This window comes from Haliotis asinina, chromosome 1, assembly GCF_037392515.1.
Source record: "Haliotis asinina isolate JCU_RB_2024 chromosome 1, JCU_Hal_asi_v2, whole genome shotgun sequence".
In the NCBI taxonomy this organism is placed as follows: Eukaryota; Metazoa; Mollusca; class Gastropoda; order Lepetellida; family Haliotidae; genus Haliotis; species Haliotis asinina.
The window spans coordinates 1,191,255-1,214,694 of record NC_090280.1 but is presented as its reverse complement, the minus strand read 5'-3'; the positions used below and the strand labels follow the sequence as shown (position 1 = coordinate 1,214,694).

The 23,440-nt window shown below is 45.2% G+C and overlaps 1 protein-coding gene across 1 annotated transcript in view; it reads right to left on the bottom strand.

Moving 5' to 3' along the window:
- Positions 1-14,189, bottom strand: part of LOC137277083 (uncharacterized) — a 41,293-nt gene extending 27,104 nt beyond the window's left edge. Inside the window, exons 1-2 of the mRNA XM_067808782.1 lie at positions 13,801-14,189; positions 1,145-1,256 (exon numbers count right to left, since the gene is read on the bottom strand). Coding sequence (XP_067664883.1) covers positions 1,145-1,256; positions 13,801-14,079 — 391 coding nt within the window. The 5' untranslated portion in view covers positions 14,080-14,189. The remainder of the gene's footprint in view (positions 1-1,144; positions 1,257-13,800) is intronic.
- Positions 14,190-23,440: the final 9,251 nt, after the last annotated feature.

Genomic DNA, 23,440 nt, shown 5'->3' with positions numbered 1-23,440 from the left:
AAGCCGCATAAAAACGTACGCAAAGAATCGATTTCATTAAAGCGCAAGTCCGAGACATGGACGAAGTCATGCACTTGTATTATCTCATCACCGGAAAACGATTAGCACCCCTCGACGACGTCAACGATCTCCCAGTACTACACACCCTCCAAGGGACAGAAAGACCGTCAGTTGACTTTCGTGGCATTAGGTTTAGCAGCAACGATGTTGATCGTCAACCAATTAGACTAAAGTACTTTTAAGTACATATAGCAAAAGTGAAACCCGCTCCGTATCGTTGCAAATCTGTGTTTCTAGGAAAATCTGAGACTTGCAGCAAGCCATGCAGGACTGAGTATTGTGGGATACACAAGATGTTTATCTGTAAGGGTTTCGTGAACTGCACGTGTTTGGTATGCGGTATTGGAGTGAACTGTCATTGTGGTTTGCGCAAAGACCACGGAGGAGACGCGGTCCGAAACCAACTTATTTATGATAAGAAACAAATTATCTCAACGAACAGACTATTCAGAATAAAAATTTAAAATAATGTCAGATGGTCTGACTCGGACTCTGAACTGAGAAACTGAAAAGAAGTTCGGTGAACCTAATCTGTTTATTGCATCATGCATTACACATGCGTCTATCGCTTGGTGCATTAAACCACTAAATACACAATAATATAACGTGAGATTTAAAACGTCGTGTTGATCTTTGTCCCCAGGGTAGGTTACACCCCCTATGGGAGTAGTATTCACACTGTTAATAGAGCTATTTGTAAGCGATTCAATGTCCAAGTTGGCGAGCTGATGATCTAGTTAATTTCTGAAATGCTAAACCTAGTCGTGTAACCTCTATAGCCATCACCTGATCGGCTATGAACGATTAAATAATTCTCTAAGGGTGGACTAAAAGTACGAGACACTAACCTGTCGGAGCTGCGGTGGCCATGCCGAAACATGAGTCATATTAACCTATTCAGACAATGACAACTTTCCAGCCGATTCGATTTTTTTTCGTGTGACAGTGAAAATAGGCACCTCAAACAACTCTGGTTACACTGAATATATCTACACATAAAGAGTGCGTTAATAACTAAGACATTAAGTCCAGATATATTCAGGCAATATTACAAAGAAGAAAAGCATTACAAAAACATCATTACCTGTAGTTGTTTCTATCGGAAGACATATGTGGTCTGTAGCTCTCTCCACAGGCACACACATGTAACACTGTACACATGGTCGTGCTGCACAAGGGTGGCCACTTCCGGGAAACTGAAATAAACACGGTAGTACGCGACAATTAGGGAGACGGATACACCAGGAGTAAGAACTGATATCATTTGTCCAGGTATGCAGCCACAACCCGATAAACGACCTAGTCGCGCAAAAGTAAGTTCAACATGTCACAACATCCATCACATCCTGTAACTCTCCCTCAAGTCCTATCCATGTCACAACATCCATCACATCCTGTAACTCTCCCTCAAGTCCTATCCATGTCACAACATCCATCACATCCTGTAACACTCCCTCAAGTCCTATCCATGTCACAACATCCATCACATCCTGTAACACTCCCTCAAGTCCTATCCATGTCACAACATCCATCACATCCTGTAACTCTCCCTCAAGTCCTATCCATGTCACAACATCCATCACATGCTGTAACTCTCCCTCAAGTCCTATCCATGTCACAACATCCATCACATCCTGTAACACTCCCTCAAGTCCTATCCATGTCACAACATCCATCACATCCTGCAACTCTCCCTCAAGTCCTATCCATGTCACAACATCCATCACATCCTGTAACACTCCCTCAAGTCCTATCCATGTCACAACATCCATCACATCCTGTAACACTCCCTCAAGTCCTATCCATGTCACAACATCCATCACATCCTGTAACACTCCCTCAAGTCCTATCCATGTCACAACATCCATCACATCCTGCAACACTCCCTCAAGTCCTATCCATGTCACAACATCCATCACATCCTGTAACACTCCCTCAAGTCCTATCCATGTCACAACATCCATCACATCCTGTAACTCTCCCTCAAGTCCTATCCATGTCACAACATCCATCACATCCTGTAACTCTCCCTCAAGTCCTATCCATGTCACAACATCCATCACATCCTGTAACACTCCCTCAAGTCCTATCCATGTCACAACATCCATCACATCCTGTAACACTCCCTCAAGTCCTATCCATGTCACAACATCCATCACATCCTGTAACACTCCCTCAAGTCCAATCCATGTCACAACATCCATCACATCCTGTAACTCTCCCTCAAGTCCTATCCATGTCACAACATCCATCACATCCTGTAACTCTCCCTCAAGTCCTATCCATGTGACAACATCCATCACATCCTGTAACACTCCCTCAAGTCCTATCCATGTCACAACATCCATCACATCCTGTAACTCTCCCTCAAGTCCTATCCATGTCACAACATCCATCACATCCTGTAACTCTCCCTCAAGTCCTATCCATGTCACAACATCCATCACATCCTGTAACACTCCCTCAAGTCCTATCCATGTCACAACATCCATCACATCCTGCAACTCTCCCTCAAGTCCTATCCATGTCACAACATCCATCACATCCTGTAACACTCCCTCAAGTCCTATCCATGTCACAACATCCATCACATCCTGTAACACTCCCTCAAGTCCTATCCATGTCACAACATCCATCACATCCTGTAACACTCCCTCAAGTCCTATCCATGTCACAACATCCATCACATCCTGCAACACTCCCTCAAGTCCTATCCATGTCACAACATCCATCACATCCTGTAACACTCCCTCAAGTCCTATCCATGTCACAACATCCATCACATCCTGTAACACTCCCTCAAGTCCTATCCATGTCACAACATCCATCACATCCTGTAACTCTCCCTCAAGTCCTATCCATGTCACAACATCCATCACATGCTGTAACTCTCCCTCAAGTCCTATCCATGTCACAACATCCATCACATCCTGTAACACTCCCTCAAGTCCTATCCATGTCACAACATCCATCACATCCTGCAACTCTCCCTCAAGTCCTATCCATGTCACAACATCCATCACATCCTGTAACACTCCCTCAAGTCCTATCCATGTCACAACATCCATCACATCCTGTAACACTCCCTCAAGTCCTATCCATGTCACAACATCCATCACATCCTGTAACACTCCCTCAAGTCCTATCCATGTCACAACATCCATCACATCCTGCAACACTCCCTCAAGTCCTATCCATGTCACAACATCCATCACATCCTGTAACACTCCCTCAAGTCCTATCCATGTCACAACATCCATCACATCCTGTAACTCTCCCTCAAGTCCTATCCATGTCACAACATCCATCACATCCTGTAACTCTCCCTCAAGTCCTATCCATGTCACAACATCCATCACATCCTGTAACACTCCCTCAAGTCCTATCCATGTCACAACATCCATCACATCCTGTAACACTCCCTCAAGTCCTATCCATGTCACAACATCCATCACATCCTGTAACACTCCCTCAAGTCCAATCCATGTCACAACATCCATCACATCCTGTAACTCTCCCTCAAGTCCTATCCATGTCACAACATCCATCACATCCTGTAACTCTCCCTCAAGTCCTATCCATGTGACAACATCCATCACATCCTGTAACACTCCCTCAAGTCCTATCCATGTCACAACATCCATCACATCCTGTAACTCTCCCTCAAGTCCTATCCATGTCACAACATCCATCACATCCTGCAACACTCCCTCAAGTCCTATCCATGTCACAACATCCATCACATCCTGTAACACTCCCTCAAGTCCTATCCATGTCTCCCACATCACATCCTGTAACTCTCCCTCAAGTCCTATCCATGTCACAACATCCATCACATCCTGTAACTCTCCCTCAAGTCCTATCCATGTAACAACATCCATCACATCCTGTAACTCTCCCTCAAGTCCTATCCATGTCACAACATCCATCACATCCTGTAACACTCCCTCAAGTCCTATCCATGTCACAACATCCATCACATCCTGTAACTCTCCCTCAAGTCCTATCCATGTGACAACATCCATCACATCCTGTAACACTCCCTCAAGTCCTATCCATGTCACAACATCCATCACATCCTGTAACTCTCCCTCAAGTCCTATCCATGTCACAACATCCATCACATCCTGTAACTCTCCCTCAAGTCCTATCCATGTCACAACATCCATCACATCCTGTAACTCTCCCTCAAGTCCTATCCATGTGACAACATCCATCACATCCTGTAACACTCCCTCAAGTCCTATCCATGTCACAACATCCATCACATCCTGTAACACTCCCTCAAGTCCTATCCATGTCACAACATCCATCACATCCTGTAACACTCCCTCAAGTCCTATCCATGTCACAACATCCATCACATCCTGCAACTCTCCCTCAAGTCCTATCCATGTCACAACATCCATCACATCCTGTAACACTCCCTCAAGTCCTATCCATGTCACAACATCCATCACATCCTGTAACACTCCCTCAAGTCCTATCCATGTCACAACATCCATCACATCCTGTAACACTCCCTCAAGTCCTATCCATGTCACAACATCCATCACATCCTGCAACACTCCCTCAAGTCCTATCCATGTCACAACATCCATCACATCCTGTAACACTCCCTCAAGTCCTATCCATGTCACAACATCCATCACATCCTGTAACTCTCCCTCAAGTCCTATCCATGTCACAACATCCATCACATCCTGTAACTCTCCCTCAAGTCCTATCCATGTCACAACATCCATCACATCCTGTAACACTCCCTCAAGTCCTATCCATGTCACAACATCCATCACATCCTGTAACTCTCCCTCAAGTCCTATCCATGTCACAACATCCATCACATCCTGTAACACTCCCTCAAGTCCTATCCATGTCACAACATCCATCACATCCTGTAACACTCCCTCAAGTCCAATCCATGTCACAACATCCATCACATCCTGTAACTCTCCCTCAAGTCCTATCCAGGTCACAACATCCATCACATCCTGTAACACTCCCTCAAGTCCTATCCATGTCACAACATCCATCACATCCTGTAACTCTCCCTCAAGTCCTATCCATCTCACAACATCCATCACATCCTGCAACACTCCCTCAAGTCCTATCCATGTCACAACATCCATCACATCCTGTAACACTCCCTCAAGTCCTATCCGTGTCTCCCACATCACATCCTGTAACTCTCCCTCAAGTCCTATCCATGTCACAACATCCATCACATCCTGTAACTCTCCCTCAAGTCCTATCCATGTAACAACATCCATCACATCCTGTAACTCTCCCTCAAGTCCTATCCATGTCACAACATCCATCACATCCTGTAACACTCCCTCAAGTCCTATCCATGTCACAACATCCATCACATCCTGTAACTCTCCCTCAAGTCCTATCCATGTGACAACATCCATCACATCCTGTAACACTCCCTCAAGTCCTATCCATGTCACAACATCCATCACATCCTGTAACTCTCCCTCAAGTCCTATCCATGTCACAACATCCATCACATCCTGTAACTCTCCCTCAAGTCCTATCCATGTCACAACATCCATCACATCCTGTAACTCTTCCTCAAGTCCTATCCATGTGACAACATCCATCACATCCTGTAACACTCCCTCAAGTCCTATCCATGTCACAACATCCATCACATGCTGTAACTCTCCCTCAAGTCCTATCCATGTCACAACATCCATCACATCCTGTAACACTCCCTCAAGTCCTATCCATGTCACAACATCCATCACATCCTGTAACTCTCCCTCAAGTCCTATCCATGTCACAACATCCATCACATCCTGTAACTCTCCCTCAAGTCCTATCCATGTCACAACATCCATCACATCCTGTAACACTCCCTCAAGTCCTATCCATGTCACAACATCCATCACATCCTGTAACACTCCCTCAAGTCCTATCCATGTCACAACATCCATCACATCCTGTAACTCTCCCTCAAGTCCTATCCATGTCACAACATCCATCACATCCTGTAACACTCCCTCAAGTCCTATCCATGTCACAACATCCATCACATCCTGTAACACTCCCTCAAGTCCTATCCATGTCACAACATCCATCACATCCTGTAACACTCCCTCAAGTCCTATCCATGTCACAACATCCATCACATCCTGCAACACTCCCTCAAGTCCTATCCATGTCACAACATCCATCACATCCTGTAACACTCCCTCAAGTCCTATCCATGTCACAACATCCATCACATCCTGTAACTCTCCCTCAAGTCCTATCCATGTCACAACATCCATCACATCCTGTAACTCTCCCTCAAGTCCTATCCATGTGACAACATCCATCACATCCTGTAACACTCCCTCAAGTCCTATCCATGTCACAACATCCATCACATCCTGTAACTCTCCCTCAAGTCCTATCCATGTCACAACATCCATCACATCCTGTAACACTCCCTCAAGTCCTATCAATGTCACAACATCCATCACATCCTGTAACTCTCCCTCAAGTCCTATCCATCTCACAACATCCATCACATCCTGTAACACTCCCTCAAGTCCTATCCATGTCACAACATCCATCACATCCTGTAACACTCCCTCAAGTCCTATCCATGTCTCCCACATCACATCCTGTAACTCTCCCTCAAGTCCTATCCATGTCACAACATCCATCACATCCTGTAACTCTCCCTCAAGTCCTATCCATGTCACAACATCCATCACATCCTGTAACACTCCCTCAAGTCCTATCCATGTCACAACATCCATGACATCCTGTAACTCTCCCTCAAGTCCTAGTCAATCACACCGCATACTGTACCACTCCCTCATGTCCCTGTCTCTCACATCACATGCTGTGCCACTCCCTCAAGTCCTATCCATGTCTCCTACATCACATCCTGTAACTCTCCCTCAAGTCCTATCCATGTCTCCCACATCACATCCTGTAACTCTCCCTCAAGTCCTATCCATGTCTCCCACATCACTTAATTTACCACTCCCTCATGTCCCTGTCTCTCACATCACATCCTGTAACACTCCCTCAAGTCCTATCCATGTCTCCCACATCACATACTGTAACACTCCCTCAAGTCCTATCCATGTCTCCCACATCACATCCTGTAACACTCCCTCAAGTCCTATCCATGTCTCCCACATCACTTTATTTACCACTCCCTCATGTCCCTGTCTCTCACATCACATACTGTAACACTCCCTCAAGTCCTATCCATGTCTCCCACATCACATCCTGTACCACTCCATTATCTCCCACCCCAGTCTCTCACATCACATCCTGTAACTCTCCCTCATGTCCTAGTCAATCACACCGCATACTGTACCACTCTCTCATGTCACAGTCTCTCACATCACATCTTTTAGCACTCCCTCAAATCCCATCCCAAGTCTCTCACATCACATGCTGTACCACTCCATCATGTCCCAGTCTCTCACATCACATGCTGTACCACTCCATCATGTCCCAGTCTCTCACATCACATGCTGTACCACTCCATCATGTCCCAGTCTCTCACATCACATGCTGTACCACTCCATCATGTCCCAGTCTCTCACATCACATGCTGTACCACTCCATCATGTCCCAGTCTCTCACATCACATACTGTACCACTCCATCATGTCCCAGTCTCTCACATCACATGCTGTACCAATCCATCATGTCCCAGTCTCTCACATCACATGCTGTACCACTCCATCATGTCCCAGTCTCTCACATCACATGCTGTACCACTCCATCATGTCCCAGTCTCTCACATCACATGCTGTACCACTCCATCATGTCCCAGTCTCTCACATCACATGCTGTACCACTCCATCATGTCCCAGTCTCTCACATCACATGCTGTACCACTCCATCATGTCCCAGTCTCTCACATCACATACTGTACCACTCCATCATGTCCCAGTCTCTCACATCACATACTGTACCACTCCATCATGTCCCAGTCTCTCACATCACATGCTGTACCACTCCATCATGTCCCAGTCTCTCACATCACATCCTGTACCACTCCATCATGTCCCAGTCTCTCACATCACATGCTGTACCACTCCATCATGTCCCAGTCTCTCACATCACATACTGTACCACTCCATCATGTCCCAGTCTCTCACATCACATACTGTACCACTCCATCATGTCCCAGTCTCTCACATCACATGCTGTACCACTCCATCATGTCCCAGTCTCTCACATCACATGCTGTACCACTCCATCATGTCCCAGTCTCTCACATCACATACTGTACCACTCCATCATGTCCCTGTCTCTCACATCACATACTGTACCACTCCATCATGTCCCAGTCTCTCACATCACATGCTGTACCACTCCATCATGTCCCAGTCTCTCACATCACATGCTGTACCACTCCATCATGTCCCAGTCTCTCACATCACATCCTGTAACACTCCATCATGTCCCAGTCTCTCACATCACATACTGTACCGCTCCATCATGTCCCAGTCTCTCACATCACATGCTGTACCACTCCATCATGTCCCAGTCTCTCACATCACATACTGTACCACTCCATCATGTCCCAGTCTCTCACATCACATGCTGTACCACTCCATCATGTCCCAGTCTCTCACATCACATCCTGTGCCACTCCCTCATGTCCCAGTCTCTCACATCACATCCTGTGCCACTCCCTCATGTCCCTGTCTCTCCCATCACATGCTGTACCACTCCATCATGTCCCTGTCTCTCCCATCACATGCTGTACCACTCCATCATGTCCCAGTCTCTCCCATCACATACTGTACCACTCCATCATGTCCCAGTCTCTCACATCACATGCTGTACCACTCCATCATGTCCGTGTCTCTCCCATCACATCCTGTGCCACTCCCTCATGTCCCTGTCTCTCACATCACATCCTGTGCCACTCCCTCATGTCCCTGTCTCTCACATCACATCCTGCACCGCTCCCCCATGTCCCTGTCTCTCACATCACATCCTGCACCGCTCCCCCATGTCCCTGTCTCTCACATCACATCATATAACACTCCCTCATGTCCCAGTCTCTCTTTCAAGATCACTATTATAATGTTGAGTGTTAAATTTGAAGGGTGACAAGTTTGTAGTGAGGGCTTGTGAGCGAGGGCTGTGATGCAAGCGGCGAGCTGTTCTTTGTGTCTGAGGTATACAGTATGAGACTATTGTATGTGCAGGCCCCCCTAAGTAATTGAACCCGCGAAACAATTGCAGCCATATCGGCAATTTAGCGGTAATAACTGAAACACATCGGCCATATCGGAAGTAATGTCGGTAGTACTTGAAACACATTCGGCCGTCTTCGGAGATTTTTCGGCTCACATCCGTGATTTGTCGGTCGCGAACGGAAACTCACGCAGCAAAACATGGCGTCGTTCGAAGAAGCACCCGTCTCGGTGAATTTTGTTTTTAGTTCCTACTATTACAGTTTTATACTTATCCATCTTTGTCCACCCTTGTTGAATGCGTTTAGGTATGAGGTGTTGTTGGAGCTATAGCTTACTTTTTTAGGAAAAGACTGTCACTGCAGAAGAGTGTCACAAGTCATGCCCCTGGAGGTTGTTTACATCTGAGATGCAATTCCTTCAAATTTGCTGTAATTCCTTCAATTACTTAGTGGGGCCTGTATGTGGCTGGGTAGTAGGCTTGCGGGCAATCAAGTAGCTTGAGGGGTATATAAGGGTTGATATGAAGATTGTGAGTTGGCAACCAGTTGGAAAGTGTATGTGTGTCAGGTTGGCTGTTTCCCTATATCTTCAGCTGGTGTGAGTATTATGATTTTGTGTTATCTTTTAATGAGACTAGTTCAATGAATTGTTTGTACATGTACTGAGGTTTAGCATTTACCTTATAACATGTAACCTTAACTTAGATGAAATATGTGTGATATAATTGTTGACGTTTGGAATGTGAAAGGATTGTGATTTATAATGAAAGCATTTGAGAATGTCACTAAAATATTATGATGGGGTAATACTAATGTTTAGACAACAGTTATGTGTAAAGTCTAGTTGTAGTTTGGTATATCAAGTAACTGTAAAACAGCCTTGTAAACACATCCTGTATGTGTAAAACCCAGATGTTGTGTATGTGTAAAGACACCATGTACATAGGGTGCTTTTTGTATTCAGTGTCCGGGGTAGGTGTTACACCCAGTAAGGCTGTCCCGACGATCGTGAGGGATCGACCATGACATGCCGCCTGTGTAAAGATGAACTGACCTGAGTGTCTGGGGAGCGTGCCGTGCCCCGCCAGTAAGGCTGCACCAGTTAACCATTACGGATCAAAGTGACATGCCGACTAAGTGTCTGGGTAATTAACACGCAGAGGAAGGACCCCTAATATACCCCTAATATACCCCTAATATGCCACCGAACTGTTGGAAATCCTTCCTGTGGTGAGACATCACTGAGTGTGATTGGAACAATGAACTGTTATAGTTACTGATTTATGCTTTCAGTGAATTGTTATTGTCCATTCCATCTTCGGTGTAAATAATATAGTTATATGATTTGTTGTGTATCTCTGTAAGGACATTTGTAGGGTTGTGATATTGTGAGTTGATGTGAGTGTTGATATGAATGGATGTGAGTTTATTTGAACAGGGAGGTATAATAGGCGTGCGTGCGTGTCTAGGGAAAGAGTACGAGGGTGTTTGGTGACGCGAGAATGCAGGTGTCAAGGCAAGCCTAAGTGGTTCATTGTAAATAAGATAGATTTAGTCAATAAATTACATTCACATTTAAATCTTGGGTTTGGGTTTTTACTCTAGTGACACCCTCACATCACATCCTGTAACACTCCCTCGTGTCCCATTCTCTTACATCAAATCCTTTAACACTCCCTCATGTCACAGTCTCTCACATCACATTCTGTACCACTCAGTTATGTCCCATCAAAGTCTCTCACATCACATCATGTGCCGCTCCCTCATATCCCAGTCTCTCACATCATATCCTTTACCACTCCACCATGTCTCAGTCTCTCACATCACATCATGAACCACTCTCTCATGTCCCAGTCCCTCACATCACATCCTCCCCATGGCCCCTGGTATGGTGATCTACCTTCAGTTGTTGGTGATCTATATAGCCTGTCGTCACGATATGGCTGCAATACTGCCGATGTGACGTTAAATGTTAACTCACTCACTCACTCACATCACATCCTGTGCCACTTCCTCATATCCCGGTCTCTCACATCACATTCTGAACCACTCAATCATGTTCCATCAAAGTTTCTTACATCACATCCTTTACCACTCCACCATGTCTCAGTCTCTCACATCACATCCTTTACCTCTCCACCATGTCTCAGTCTCTCACATCACATCCTGAACCACTCTCTCATGTCCCAGTCCCTCACATCACATCCTGTGCCACTTCCTCACATCCCGGTCTTTCACATCACATCCTGAACCACTCAATCATGTCCCATCAAAGTTTCTTACATCACATCCTGCACCACTCCACCATGTCCCAGTCTCTCACATCACATCCTTTACGACTCTCACATGTAAAATCCCTCTCTCTCACATAACATCCTGTATTACTCCTTTATTTCCCAGTCACTCACATCACATCCTCTACCACTTCCTCATGTCCCAGTCACTCACACCACATCCTCTACAACTCCCTCATGTCCCATCCCAGTTTCTTACATCACATCCTCCACTACTCCCTATATCCCATTCCAGTCTCTCACATCACATCCTGTACCACTCCCTCATATCCGAGCACAGTCTCTTACATCACATCCTGCACCACTCCCTCATGTCCCAGTGTCTTACATCACATGGTGTACTACTCCCTTATGTACGATCCCAGTTTCTCAGATCACATCCTCTACCACTTCCTTATGTCCCAGTCAATCACACCACGTACTGTACCACTCGCTCACGTTCCAGTCTCTTACATCACATTCTGTACCACGCCACCATGTTCCAGTCTCTCACATCACATCCTTTAAAACTCAGTCATGTCCCAGTCACTCACATCACATCCTCTCCCACTCAGTCATGTCCCATCCCAGTCTCTTACATCACATCACATCCTACCCTACTCCCTTATGCCCCATCCCTGACATCACATCCTGCACTACACCCTAAATTCCATTCCAGTCTCTCACATCACATCCTTTACCACTCCCTCATGTCCCAGTCTCTCCCATCACATACTGTACCACTCTCTCACATCCGATCCCAGTCTCCCACATCACATTCTGTACCACTCCCTTTTGTCCCAGCTTCTCACGTCACATCGTCTTCCATTCCCTTATGTCCCATCCCAGTCCCTCACATAAGATCCTTTACCACTCCCTCATCTCCCATCCCAGTCTCTGTGTGGACAGATGGGGGTATGGGAGTCGGACGGGTAGACGTGTGGACAGGTGAAGGTATTGGAGTCGGACGGGTAGACGTGTGGACATCTAGGGGTATGGGAGTCAGACGGGTAGACGTGTGGACAGATGGGGATATGGGAGTCGGACGGGTAGACGTGTGGACATCTGGGGGTATCGGAGTCGGGCGGGTAGACGTGTGGATAGGTGGAGGTATGGGAGTCGGACGGGTAGACGTGTGGACAGATGAAGGTATAGGAGTCGGACGGGTAGACGTGTGGACATCTGGGGGTATGGGAGTCGGACGGGTAGACGTGTGGACATCTGGGGGTATGGGAGTCGGACGGGTAGACGTGTGGATAGATGGAGGTATGGGAGTCGGACGGGTAGACGTGTGGACAGATGGAGGTATTGGAGTCGGACGGGTAGACGTGTGGACAGATGAAGGTACTGGAGTCGGACGGGTAGACGTGTGGACATCTGGGGATATGGGAGTCGGACGGGTAGACGTGTGGACATCTGGGGGTATGGGAGTCGGACGGGTAGACGTCGATCAATGGAGGTATGGGAGTCGGACGGGTAGACGTGTGGACAGATGGAGGTATTGGAGTCGGACCGGCAGACGTGTGGATAGATGGAGTTATGGCAGTCGAACGGGTAGACGTGTGGACATCTGGGGGTATCGGAGTCGGACGGGTAGACGTGTGGACATCTGGGGGTATGGGAGTCGGACGGGTAGACGTGTGGACAGATGGGACTATGGGAGTCGGACGGGTAGACGTGTGAACATCTGAGGGTATGGGAGTCGGACGGGTAGACGTGTGGATAGATGGAGGTATGGGAGTCGGACGGGTAGACGTGTGGATAGATGGAGGTGTGGGAGTCGAACGGGTAGACATGTGGACAGATGGAGGTATGGGAGTCGGATGGGTAGATGTGTGGACATCTGGGGGTATCGGAGTCGGACGGGTAGACGTGTGGACATCTGGGGGTATGGGAGTCGGACGGGTAGATGTGTGGACAGATGGTGATATGGGAGTCGGACAGGTAGACGTGTGGACATATGGGGGTATGGGAGTCGGACGGGTAGACGTGTGGACAAATGGGGGTATGGGAGTCGGACGGGTAGACGTGTGGACAGATGAAGGTATTGGAGTCGGACGGGTAGACGTGTGGAGGTATGCTAGGGTAAGCATCTGCACAACATATCGTTTACGATATTTTTCAGTTGAATTCAAATGCTCACATATCTCCTGAATTTATACGTTGATGTTAATGTAGAGTAGGGAAAGAAATAAAACCTGTGAAGAGGTAAAAATGAAGCCATGTATAGCGAGAAGCACCATTTAGGTGTATATTGACGAAGACACTAAATTGCTAGACAAGTCTATCATCCTACCTCCCAGTGTTTCTGGAGATGTTCCAAGGTGAATGTAACAACGCCAGGCCGATTGTTGCTTAACACCTCCGTAGTGGACACTTCACATCCGCCAGTCAGGCCGTTCCAGCCCACAGACTTGCAGAGACAGTTGTACCAACACAGCCGCTTACAGGCCTCTGCTGAAGGAAGCAAGCGATCAGTGGAGACACCTCGATCCCACACCACCGACACCATCGACACCACCGACATCACCAAGAGCAACAACAACAGTAAAGTCATCAGCGTCCATGGAGTCATCGTAGCAGCAGTAGCAGACGTCGTCTACATTAGATACGATTCTAACTGACGTCTAACGTGATAGTCATCTAACGTGCAGCCTGTTAACAATGAATGTATGGTTTAGCAATGTATTATGAAGACATAAAGCCCTCCTGGAAATGAAGGTATTGGTGGCAGATGAATATTTGATGACCACGTATCAAGTTGCAGTCAACACAAGCAGTAAACAGCCAAAAAAGGAGGTGCTTTGTGTGTCGCTGTGACAAGCACGTGAGGTTTACCGCTTGTTGCTCAGTCACGCCTTCCTGGCACTTTGCTCAATCGTCTGGCAAACGATAAAATATTCCATGGTCAACTTGACACTACTGCAACATCCCATGATGTAAATGATAAATAACCTCTAATGTGATGTGTGTATGTTGTGTATGTTGTGTAGTTCTAGGAAATACATAAGGCTGACATAACAGCATACTGTTGATGTGACGGACACGTGTTCAGCTGCTGATGGTATGACGGACACGTAGTCTAGGGGACACGTGGTAAGCTGGTGGTTGTCTGGCGGACACGTAGTCAGCTCTTGTGGGATTTGGGCACACGTGGTCAACTGCTAGTTCTCTGACGAACATGTGGCCAGTTCTTGTGTACTGTGTACTAGGCACCGGTAACCGACAACACACACATGAAGGACTGGCCATCAGATATCTCAGGTATATACATGGAAGAAAATATTGCAGCACCTTCGAATTTGCTCCTGTAAGTCCATTCATATTCATAGCACAAAGATATTGTTATAGTGTCTACTTCAGGACAGCCCTGTCCAACTATTTCTACAGACCAAAAACTATGTAGCCAGGCTATATGATATTTAGTTGTTATTATTATTCAATCTACAATCTTGATCTTTATCACTACCGCAGAGTACATTGTTTTGTCAGCTACCTTGTTCCTCTTTGTCACTTCCATTAATTACTGTAAATGACATTTATGGCCTTTATTGGTCATCCCCCTTGGCTGTGTCTGTCATCAAATCAACTGTAGAAGGAAGTGCTATTAGTGTCTCTTTCTGTCCATTGTTGAATCTTTGCCTGTATATTGTTGTTAAAAACTATATATATGTATGCTCACATCTATACAGGGGTGAGAGGTGATATGTGAGTGTGGAGACCGGCATTCCATCTGTCTTTGTAGGGACGACCGCTCGCAGGATTATGGCGCTCGCAGGAAAGGCCCTGGGGTTGAGCTGGAAGTCCGCCCACCTCACTCGTGTATACTTGTTTGTCATGTCTTGTGAAACCAACTAAAGAAGTTTGAACAACTAAACTATGCCTTCGTCGTCATCAACGTATTCATCATTTCGTCAAAGTATTGCCTTCGTCTTCATCAACACATCATTTATCTTCGTCAACGTAATGTTCATCTAATCACGAGTTAATTCGCCACGAGCCGATGACTACAATTACCCGCGTTGACAATATGTATACATGTATTTTAAATGTACATTTATTTTACTTCACACATAAATTTAGTTTTCTGATTGACTTAGTGCTCTTCTATGATTTTGTGTACTCCGCTGCTCATTCGGTACTTTGTATTAGTACCTCTTTATCTCGAATGACATTGAAGCACGCATGAAGTACGGAAAGTACCGATGTTTTGCGAAGGCAAATCGATGGAAGGGAGATAACTCTAAATTTAAGAATGAAGATTTTTATGGATATCAACTTCTTTATGAGAGAACACAACGTTTCGGAGTTAATGCTTACTCCTTCATCACCTGAGTAAGCATTAACTCCGAAACGTTGTGTTCTCTCATAAAGAAGTTGATATCCATAAAAATCTTCATTCTTATGTATTTTCACTTCTAAATGACATTCAAAGACTTGAACTCTAAATTTGTTTTTCTTGTGTCGTCTGCAAAAACTAGCGATGTTGTCCCTGTGAATATTAAGAAGGTGAATTCTACCGCATCGATTTTGCTAAGACAATACCTGCGGAGAAAACAGCAAGATTCGAATCGTTTGATTCACACAGGGTGGCTGAAGTGTACGATCCGATACTCATGCTTCGAACAGTTTAAAATTAATCATCAGTTATTAAATTAATTAAGATAAATACGTTGTTCACTGGTCCCTGGGGGCCCATGGGTTAATGTACCCTCCATGTCTGTTAATGTTCCCTGAGCCCTCGAAGGGTACATCAAGCCATGTCCCCCTCGTGACCAGTGAACAACTTATAATATAACGAAGAAAGGCGATCAGCACGTGCATTTCGTCAATGTCGTTAGGCAAATATCAAGTTTTAGTAAACTGTTCTCAGGGCACGATAACTCCCTCTTCAGAAGTGTGAGGCCTCCGTCAATGTCGTTAGGCAAATATCAAGTTTTAGTAAACTGTTCTCAGGGCACGATAACTCCCTCTTCAGAAGTGTGAGGCCTCCGCAAATGGCAACTGCTCAAAGTTGACAAGGCATCTGTATGCGTAATGTCGCACGAGATGTCCTGACCCATTTCCTGGGTGATGAGTGATGCGATCAAAACTGTGTCTCGTGTTCTTTTTAACAGTCGAGGCTACTGATGCTCAACGTACACCATATGTCGACCCTCTCTACACGGGTGAGTGAATAAGTGAGTCACGTGGTCAGAACTGTCTGGAATGTTCTGGATACAGTTCTAGTAAATTGTTTAAAGAAAACAAATCACCTACATTTTCCACTGGAATGTTCCTGAGGTACCAAGTTTGTGTGTTTCCTAACCAAATAGCCATAGAGCCATCGTGACGTCGTGATGTAGGTGGAATCTAACAAAGGTCCAAATAGCCACAATATCACTGTGACATCAGCATGTAGGAAGATTCCACTGCCATATCCGATGCCAGCAATCATATTCATAGAAAAAAGCATAGAAAACCATAGCGAGAGTATCCTTTAAGAAACGTCACATATTCCAGTGTATAAGGATTAATGTGTAATTATTATTGTATGATTATTTCCGGTGTGGGGTGATATTGATGCATAGTTACTAATCAATATTCTGACACCAGCATGCAGTTGATATATTGGACCAGATCAGCTGGGACACTCGCTGCCACAACAAGTCAGTCTGTTGACGGTTTTTATTTAGTTTGTTTATTGTCTGCTCGCAGCGTCTCTTCTTCCAGGTAGAGGATATTATGTCTTCATCAGGCTCATATTCTTAAGGCTGACAACAGCTGTGTATTGTCAAAGAGAACTGCTACATTGATTATCTTCCACTGTATTACATTTCAGTAGAATTCTTCCTCCAAATTCATTATTTGAAACTGTTGAAATATCCATATCTGTTGTTCTCTCGGGTGTTTACATAATTATTTGTCATGTCCGTTGTGATTATCTCGAACAACGGACGTCCCATTTAAATGAGGTATCGAGTGTCGACGATGTCCTTGTACTGTAGTGTTCGCTGAGCACGTTACGGTTTGTTTAAAGTATGATCAGCATCAAACCAGCATTATTGTGCATTGACTTACGTTTAGTACTGTGTATGTATGATGAATGTTCAGTGCTCTGCATCCGTCTGATGTATGCTCACTTCTCCTTGTATGTGTCTGATAACTACACTGTGTATGCGTCTGATGTATGTTAACTACACTGTGTGTGTCTGATGAATGTTCACTACACTGTGTGTGTCTGATGAATGTTCACTACACTGTGTGTGTCTGATGAATGTTCACTACACTGTGTGAGTCTGATGAATGTTCACTACACTAAGTGTGTCTGATGAATGTTCACTAAACTGTGTGTGTCTGATGAATGTTCACTACACTAAGTGTGTCTGATGAATGTTCACTAAACTGTGTGTGTCTGATGAATGTTCACTACACAGTGTGTGTCTGATGTATGTTCACTACACTGTGTGTGTCTGATGAATGTTCACTACACTGTGTGTGTCTGATGAATGTTCACTACATTGTGTGTGTCTGATGAATGTTCACTACACTGTGTGTGTCTGATGAATGTTCACTACACTGTGTGTCTGATGAATGTTCACTACACTGTGTGTGTCTGATGAATGTTCACTACACTGTGTGTGTCTGATGAATGTTCACTACAGTGTGTGTGTCTGGTGTATGTTCACGACATTGTGTGTGTCTAATTTATGTTCACTAAACTGTATGTGTGTCTGATATATGTTTACTACACTGTGTATCTGATGTATGTTCACTACTCTGCGTGTGTCTGGTGTATATTCACTACACTGTATAGTCTCTGATGTATGTTCACTACAATGTGTGTCTGATGAATGTTCACTACATTGTGTGTGTCTGATGAATGTTCACTACACTGTGTGTGTCTGATGAATGTTCACTACACTGTGTGTGTCTGATGAATGTTCACTACACTGTGTGTGTCTGATGAATGTTCACTACAGTGTGTGTGTCTGGTGTATGTTCACGACATTGTGTGTGTCTAATTTATGTTCACTAAACTGTATGTGTGTCTGATATATGTTTACTACACTGTGTATCTGATGTATGTTCACTACTCTGCGTGTGTCTGGTGTATATTCACTACACTGTATAGTCTCTGATGTATGTTCACTACAATGTGTGTCTGATGTATGTTTACTACACTGTACGTGTGTCTGGTGTGTTTTCACTACACTGAGTATGTGTCTGATGTATGTTCACTACATTGTGTATCTGTATGACGAATGTTCCCTACTCTGTGTAGAGTCTGATGAACGTTCACTACAATGTGAGTGTCTGATGTTTACTACACTGTGTGTGTGTCTGTTGTATGTTCGCTACTCTGTAAGTTCTCATGCATCTTCACTAGTCTATGTGTCTGACGTATGTTCACTTCACTGTGTGTGTCTGATGCATATTCACCACTCTTTGTGTGTTTGATCTACGTTCACTACACGGTGTGTTTGTCTGCTGTATGTTCATTGCACTTTCTGTTTCTGATGTATGTTCATTACATTGTGTCTGATGTATGTTTGCTACACTGTGTGTGTTCACTATTCTGTTCACTATTCTGTATATGTGTCTGACGAACGTTCACTATTCTGTATATGTGTCTGATGTATGTTCAGTACATTGTGTATGTCTGATTTGTATCTAATGTATGTTCACTACTCTGTGTGTATCTGATGTATGTTTACTACACTATCTGCGTCTGATGTATGTTCACTACACTGTCTGCGTCTGATGTATGTTTACTACACTATCTGCGTCTGATGTATGTTCACTACACTGTGTGTGTCTGATATACGTTCACTACACCGTGTGTCTGATGTATGTTCACTACTCTGTAAGTTCTCGTGTAACTTCCCTACTCTGCGTGTTTGATTTATGTTCATTACATGTGGGTCTAATGTATGTTTTGTACAATGTGTGTCTTACGTATATTCACTACACTGTGTGTGTCTGATATATGTTCAATACTCTGTGTGTCTGATGAATGTTCACTACACTGTGGGTGTCTGATGTACGTTCACTACACAGTGTATGTGTCTGATGTATGTACACTACACTGTGAGTGTCTGATGTATGTTCACTACACAGTGTATGTGTCTTATGTATGTTCACTACACTGTGGGTGTCTGATGTATGTTCACTACACAGTGTATGTGTCTGATGTATGTTCACTACACTGTGGGTGTCTGATGTATGTTCACTACACTGTGTATGTGTCTGATGTATGTTCACCACACTGTGTATGTGTCTGATGTATGTTCACTACACTGTGTATGTGTCTGATGTATGTTCACTACACTGTGTATGTGTCTGATGTATGTTCACTACACAGTGTATGTGTCTGATGTATGTTCACTACACAGTGTATGTGTCTGATGTATGTTCACTACACTCTGTATGTGTATCTGATGAATGTCCACTACACTGCGTATGTGTCTGACGAATGTTCACTAGTCTGTGTATATGTGTGATGAATGTATTTTGTATTTTTGTCTGATGTATGTTCACTATACTATGTGTGTGTCTCACGAATGCTGACTACTCTGTATGTGTCTGATGTGTGTTCACTACTCTATGTGTCTCATGTATGTTCACTACTCCGTGTGTAACGTCTTGTGTATGTTCACTTCTCTGTGTGTCGGATGAATGTTCATTACTCTCTGTGTGTCTGATGTATGTTCGCTTCTATGTGTGTGTCTGATGTTTGTTCACTATTCTTTCTCTCCCCCCCCCCCCCCCCTCTCTCTCTCTCTCGGCGCGTGTGCGTGAGCTACATGTACATTCAGTATTTGGTGTAATTTAAACGTTTTATTTTACAGTGTAAGTAGGCCGTTTTTAATTGGTGTCCCGAGTGTCAGCAACATGTCCTGAAGAAAAGGTATATGTACAGGCAAGAATGACATTTGCTCTGTGCATAGAAGAATAACTATGCCAAATCTGCCTTCCAAATAATTCCTGTATGAATAAGTGTCTGAACGTGAGAGGTTCAGTCAGGGTTCGGTAGCTATAAAGAGTTGAGTTCACGTAACAGCTGCCCGGTAACACAGGTTCAAATGTCGTTAACTACACCAAGCCTCTGACGTCAGTCCTCTGTAGGACGTCCCGAGAAGTGGAGTTGATTCAGTGATACTGAATGTAACACGGCGATGTTGGACGTAGGTCAGTGTTGACAATCAGACGAAGAGGTAGACATCTGTAGATAGGCAGAATGATGACAACTCCAGTAAATCCATGTCTGTCGGCAGCACAAAACACAAAAACCAGCCTCTGTATGCTCATTCACTGATTCTTGAATATTCGAGCACTTTGCGACCACATTGCCACCAACTTAGAACTTTCTCTCAGACTCCCGGATATAAACACAACTAGTCAAGGGAGGCAACTACCTTAAAGGCCAGCCGCTAAATTATTATTAGCACTGAACATTTATGATACGAAAGGTGGCCCATAAAAACTGTCACTCAAAACTCTAAACATTGTGACCTGGTAATAACTATCACTCAAAACTCTAAACATTGTGACCCGGTAATAACTATCACTCAAAACTCTAAACATTGTGACCCGGTAATAACTATCACTCAAAACTCTAAACATTGTGACCCGGTAATAACTATCACGTAATCAATAACAATATAAATTACAGAAAATACACCCTAGTAACAAAATGCCATATAAAACACCTAAACACCCAACGCACTGCTATGGCGATTTTTTCTCTCTCTCTCTCTCTCTCTCTCTCTCTCTCTCTCTCTCTCTCTCTCTCTCTCTCTCCCTCTCTCTCTCCCTCTCTCTCTCCCCCTCTCTCTCTCTCTCTCTCTCTCTCTCTCTCTCAATGTCGTGTAGGGTTTGGATGGTGTTGGTTTAGACAGTGTATCCGTCCATCTGTAAAATGTCATCTTGATGCTAGTGGCACTGGTTCTGGAGCTGTCCTGTTTCAAAACAATGTGTCAGGTGTGCATTATCTTCAGTGTTATTTCTCAGGGAAATGAGACAAACTTGAGAAAAAATATTCCAATATTGAAAAAGAAACTCTTGCTTTGCTGTTAGCTGTGCAACAACTTGAAATGTACCTATACTTAACCGCAAAAGAAACACCGCCTTTCAAAACAAAATAACATTTCTTTTCTTTATACGGAAGTGCTTTTACCGCGATTGTATCATTTTGTTAATATGTGTTTTAATGCAGCGTCACAGTTATTGCCAACATCAGTTGTTTTTTCTAATGGAAAAGCAAATCAACCAAATGTACCTAAACTACATTTAAATGTTAATGTTAGGACAATGTACCGACTGCAGGAGCCACTAACAGCATTCAAGACCGTCCAGTTTACAACCTTTAGTAACATCACAATCTCAAGACAGACAGATGTGCAGGATCGATGGAAACAGCAAGCCAGAATTACGTGTCGACGTTTGAGTGAGAGGGGCTTCTGCTGCCACAGACCACGTTGTTGTCCAGTCCTCACCGCATGTCACCACCACACTCGACTGCAAGTGGCGTTGTCGACAATTTAGAACTGTGCTTTTTCCTGATGATAGCCAGCATTGTGTATCGACAGTAGATGGCGGAGTGAGAACATGGCGAAGGTGTGGGGAACGGTTTTATAATGAGTGTATTGTTGAAAGAGCTTTGTGGGGTAAGGTGGAATTGGTCTGAACAAAAGAGTTGTTCCCGAGGTGTTCCAGAATCTCGCCACATTAACGAAATCATAAGACCCCATGTTGTACCAAATTTTGGAAATCACATCGTCCAGCAAGTCAACATTATGGGTGTGTTATTTGTTTCCTCTGCGCTAGACGAACCAGGATTCCCATGCTGCCCCAGGTGCACATGACCCTCTCTCCAGCCCGGTGCACATGACCCTCACCCCAGCCCGGTGCACATGACCCTCTCTCCAGCCCGGTGCACATGACCCTCTCTCCAGCCAGGTGCACATGACCCTCTCTCCAGCCCGGTGCACATGACCCTCTCTCCAGCCAGGTGCACATGACCCTCTCTCCAGCCAGGTGCACATGACCCTCTCCCCAGCCCGGTGCACATGACCCTCTCTCCAGCCCGGTGCACATGATACCTAACCCTCTCTCCAGCCCAGTGCACATGACCCTCTCTCCAGCCCGGTGCACATGATACCTAACCCTCACCCCAGCCCGGTGCACATGACCCTCTCCCCAGCCCGGTGCACATGATACCTAACCCTCTCTCCAGCCCGGTGCACATGACCCTCTCTCCAGCCCGGTGCAAATGATACCTAACCCTCACCCCAGCCCGGTGCACATGACCCTCTCCCCAGCCCGGTGCACATGATACCTAACCCTCTCCCCAGCCCGGTGCACATGACCCTCTCCCCAGCCCGGTGCACATGATACCTAACCCTCACCCCAGTCCGGTGCACATCACCCTCTCCCCAGCCCGGTGCACATGATACCTAACCCTCTCCCCAGCCCGGTGCACATGACCCTCTCTCCAGCCCGGTGCACATGATACCTAATCCTCACCCCAGCCCGGTGCACATGACCCTCACCCCAGCCCGGTGCACATGATACCTAACCCTCTCCCCAGCCCGGTGCACATGACCCTCTTCCCAGCCCGGTGCACATGATACCTAACCCTCTCCCCAGCCCGGTGCACATGACCCTCTCCCCAGCCCGGTGCACATGACCCTCTCCCCAGCCCGGTGCACATGATACCTAACCCTCTCCCCAGTGGTGACAGTACATTCCTTACCGTTTGTATTATAATCAGTGTTTTAAACCAACGAGTGGTTATTTCAGCTCTGTCTAGACAACACAGTGTACAAACACAGCGACAAGATAACAATTTTACACACTTTCAACATGCATCCAACGGCAAATACTGCCACATTTCCACTCGTCAAAAACGGTCGGGAGCTATTCACGAACAGTTCGAAAAAAGAAGGTTGCAT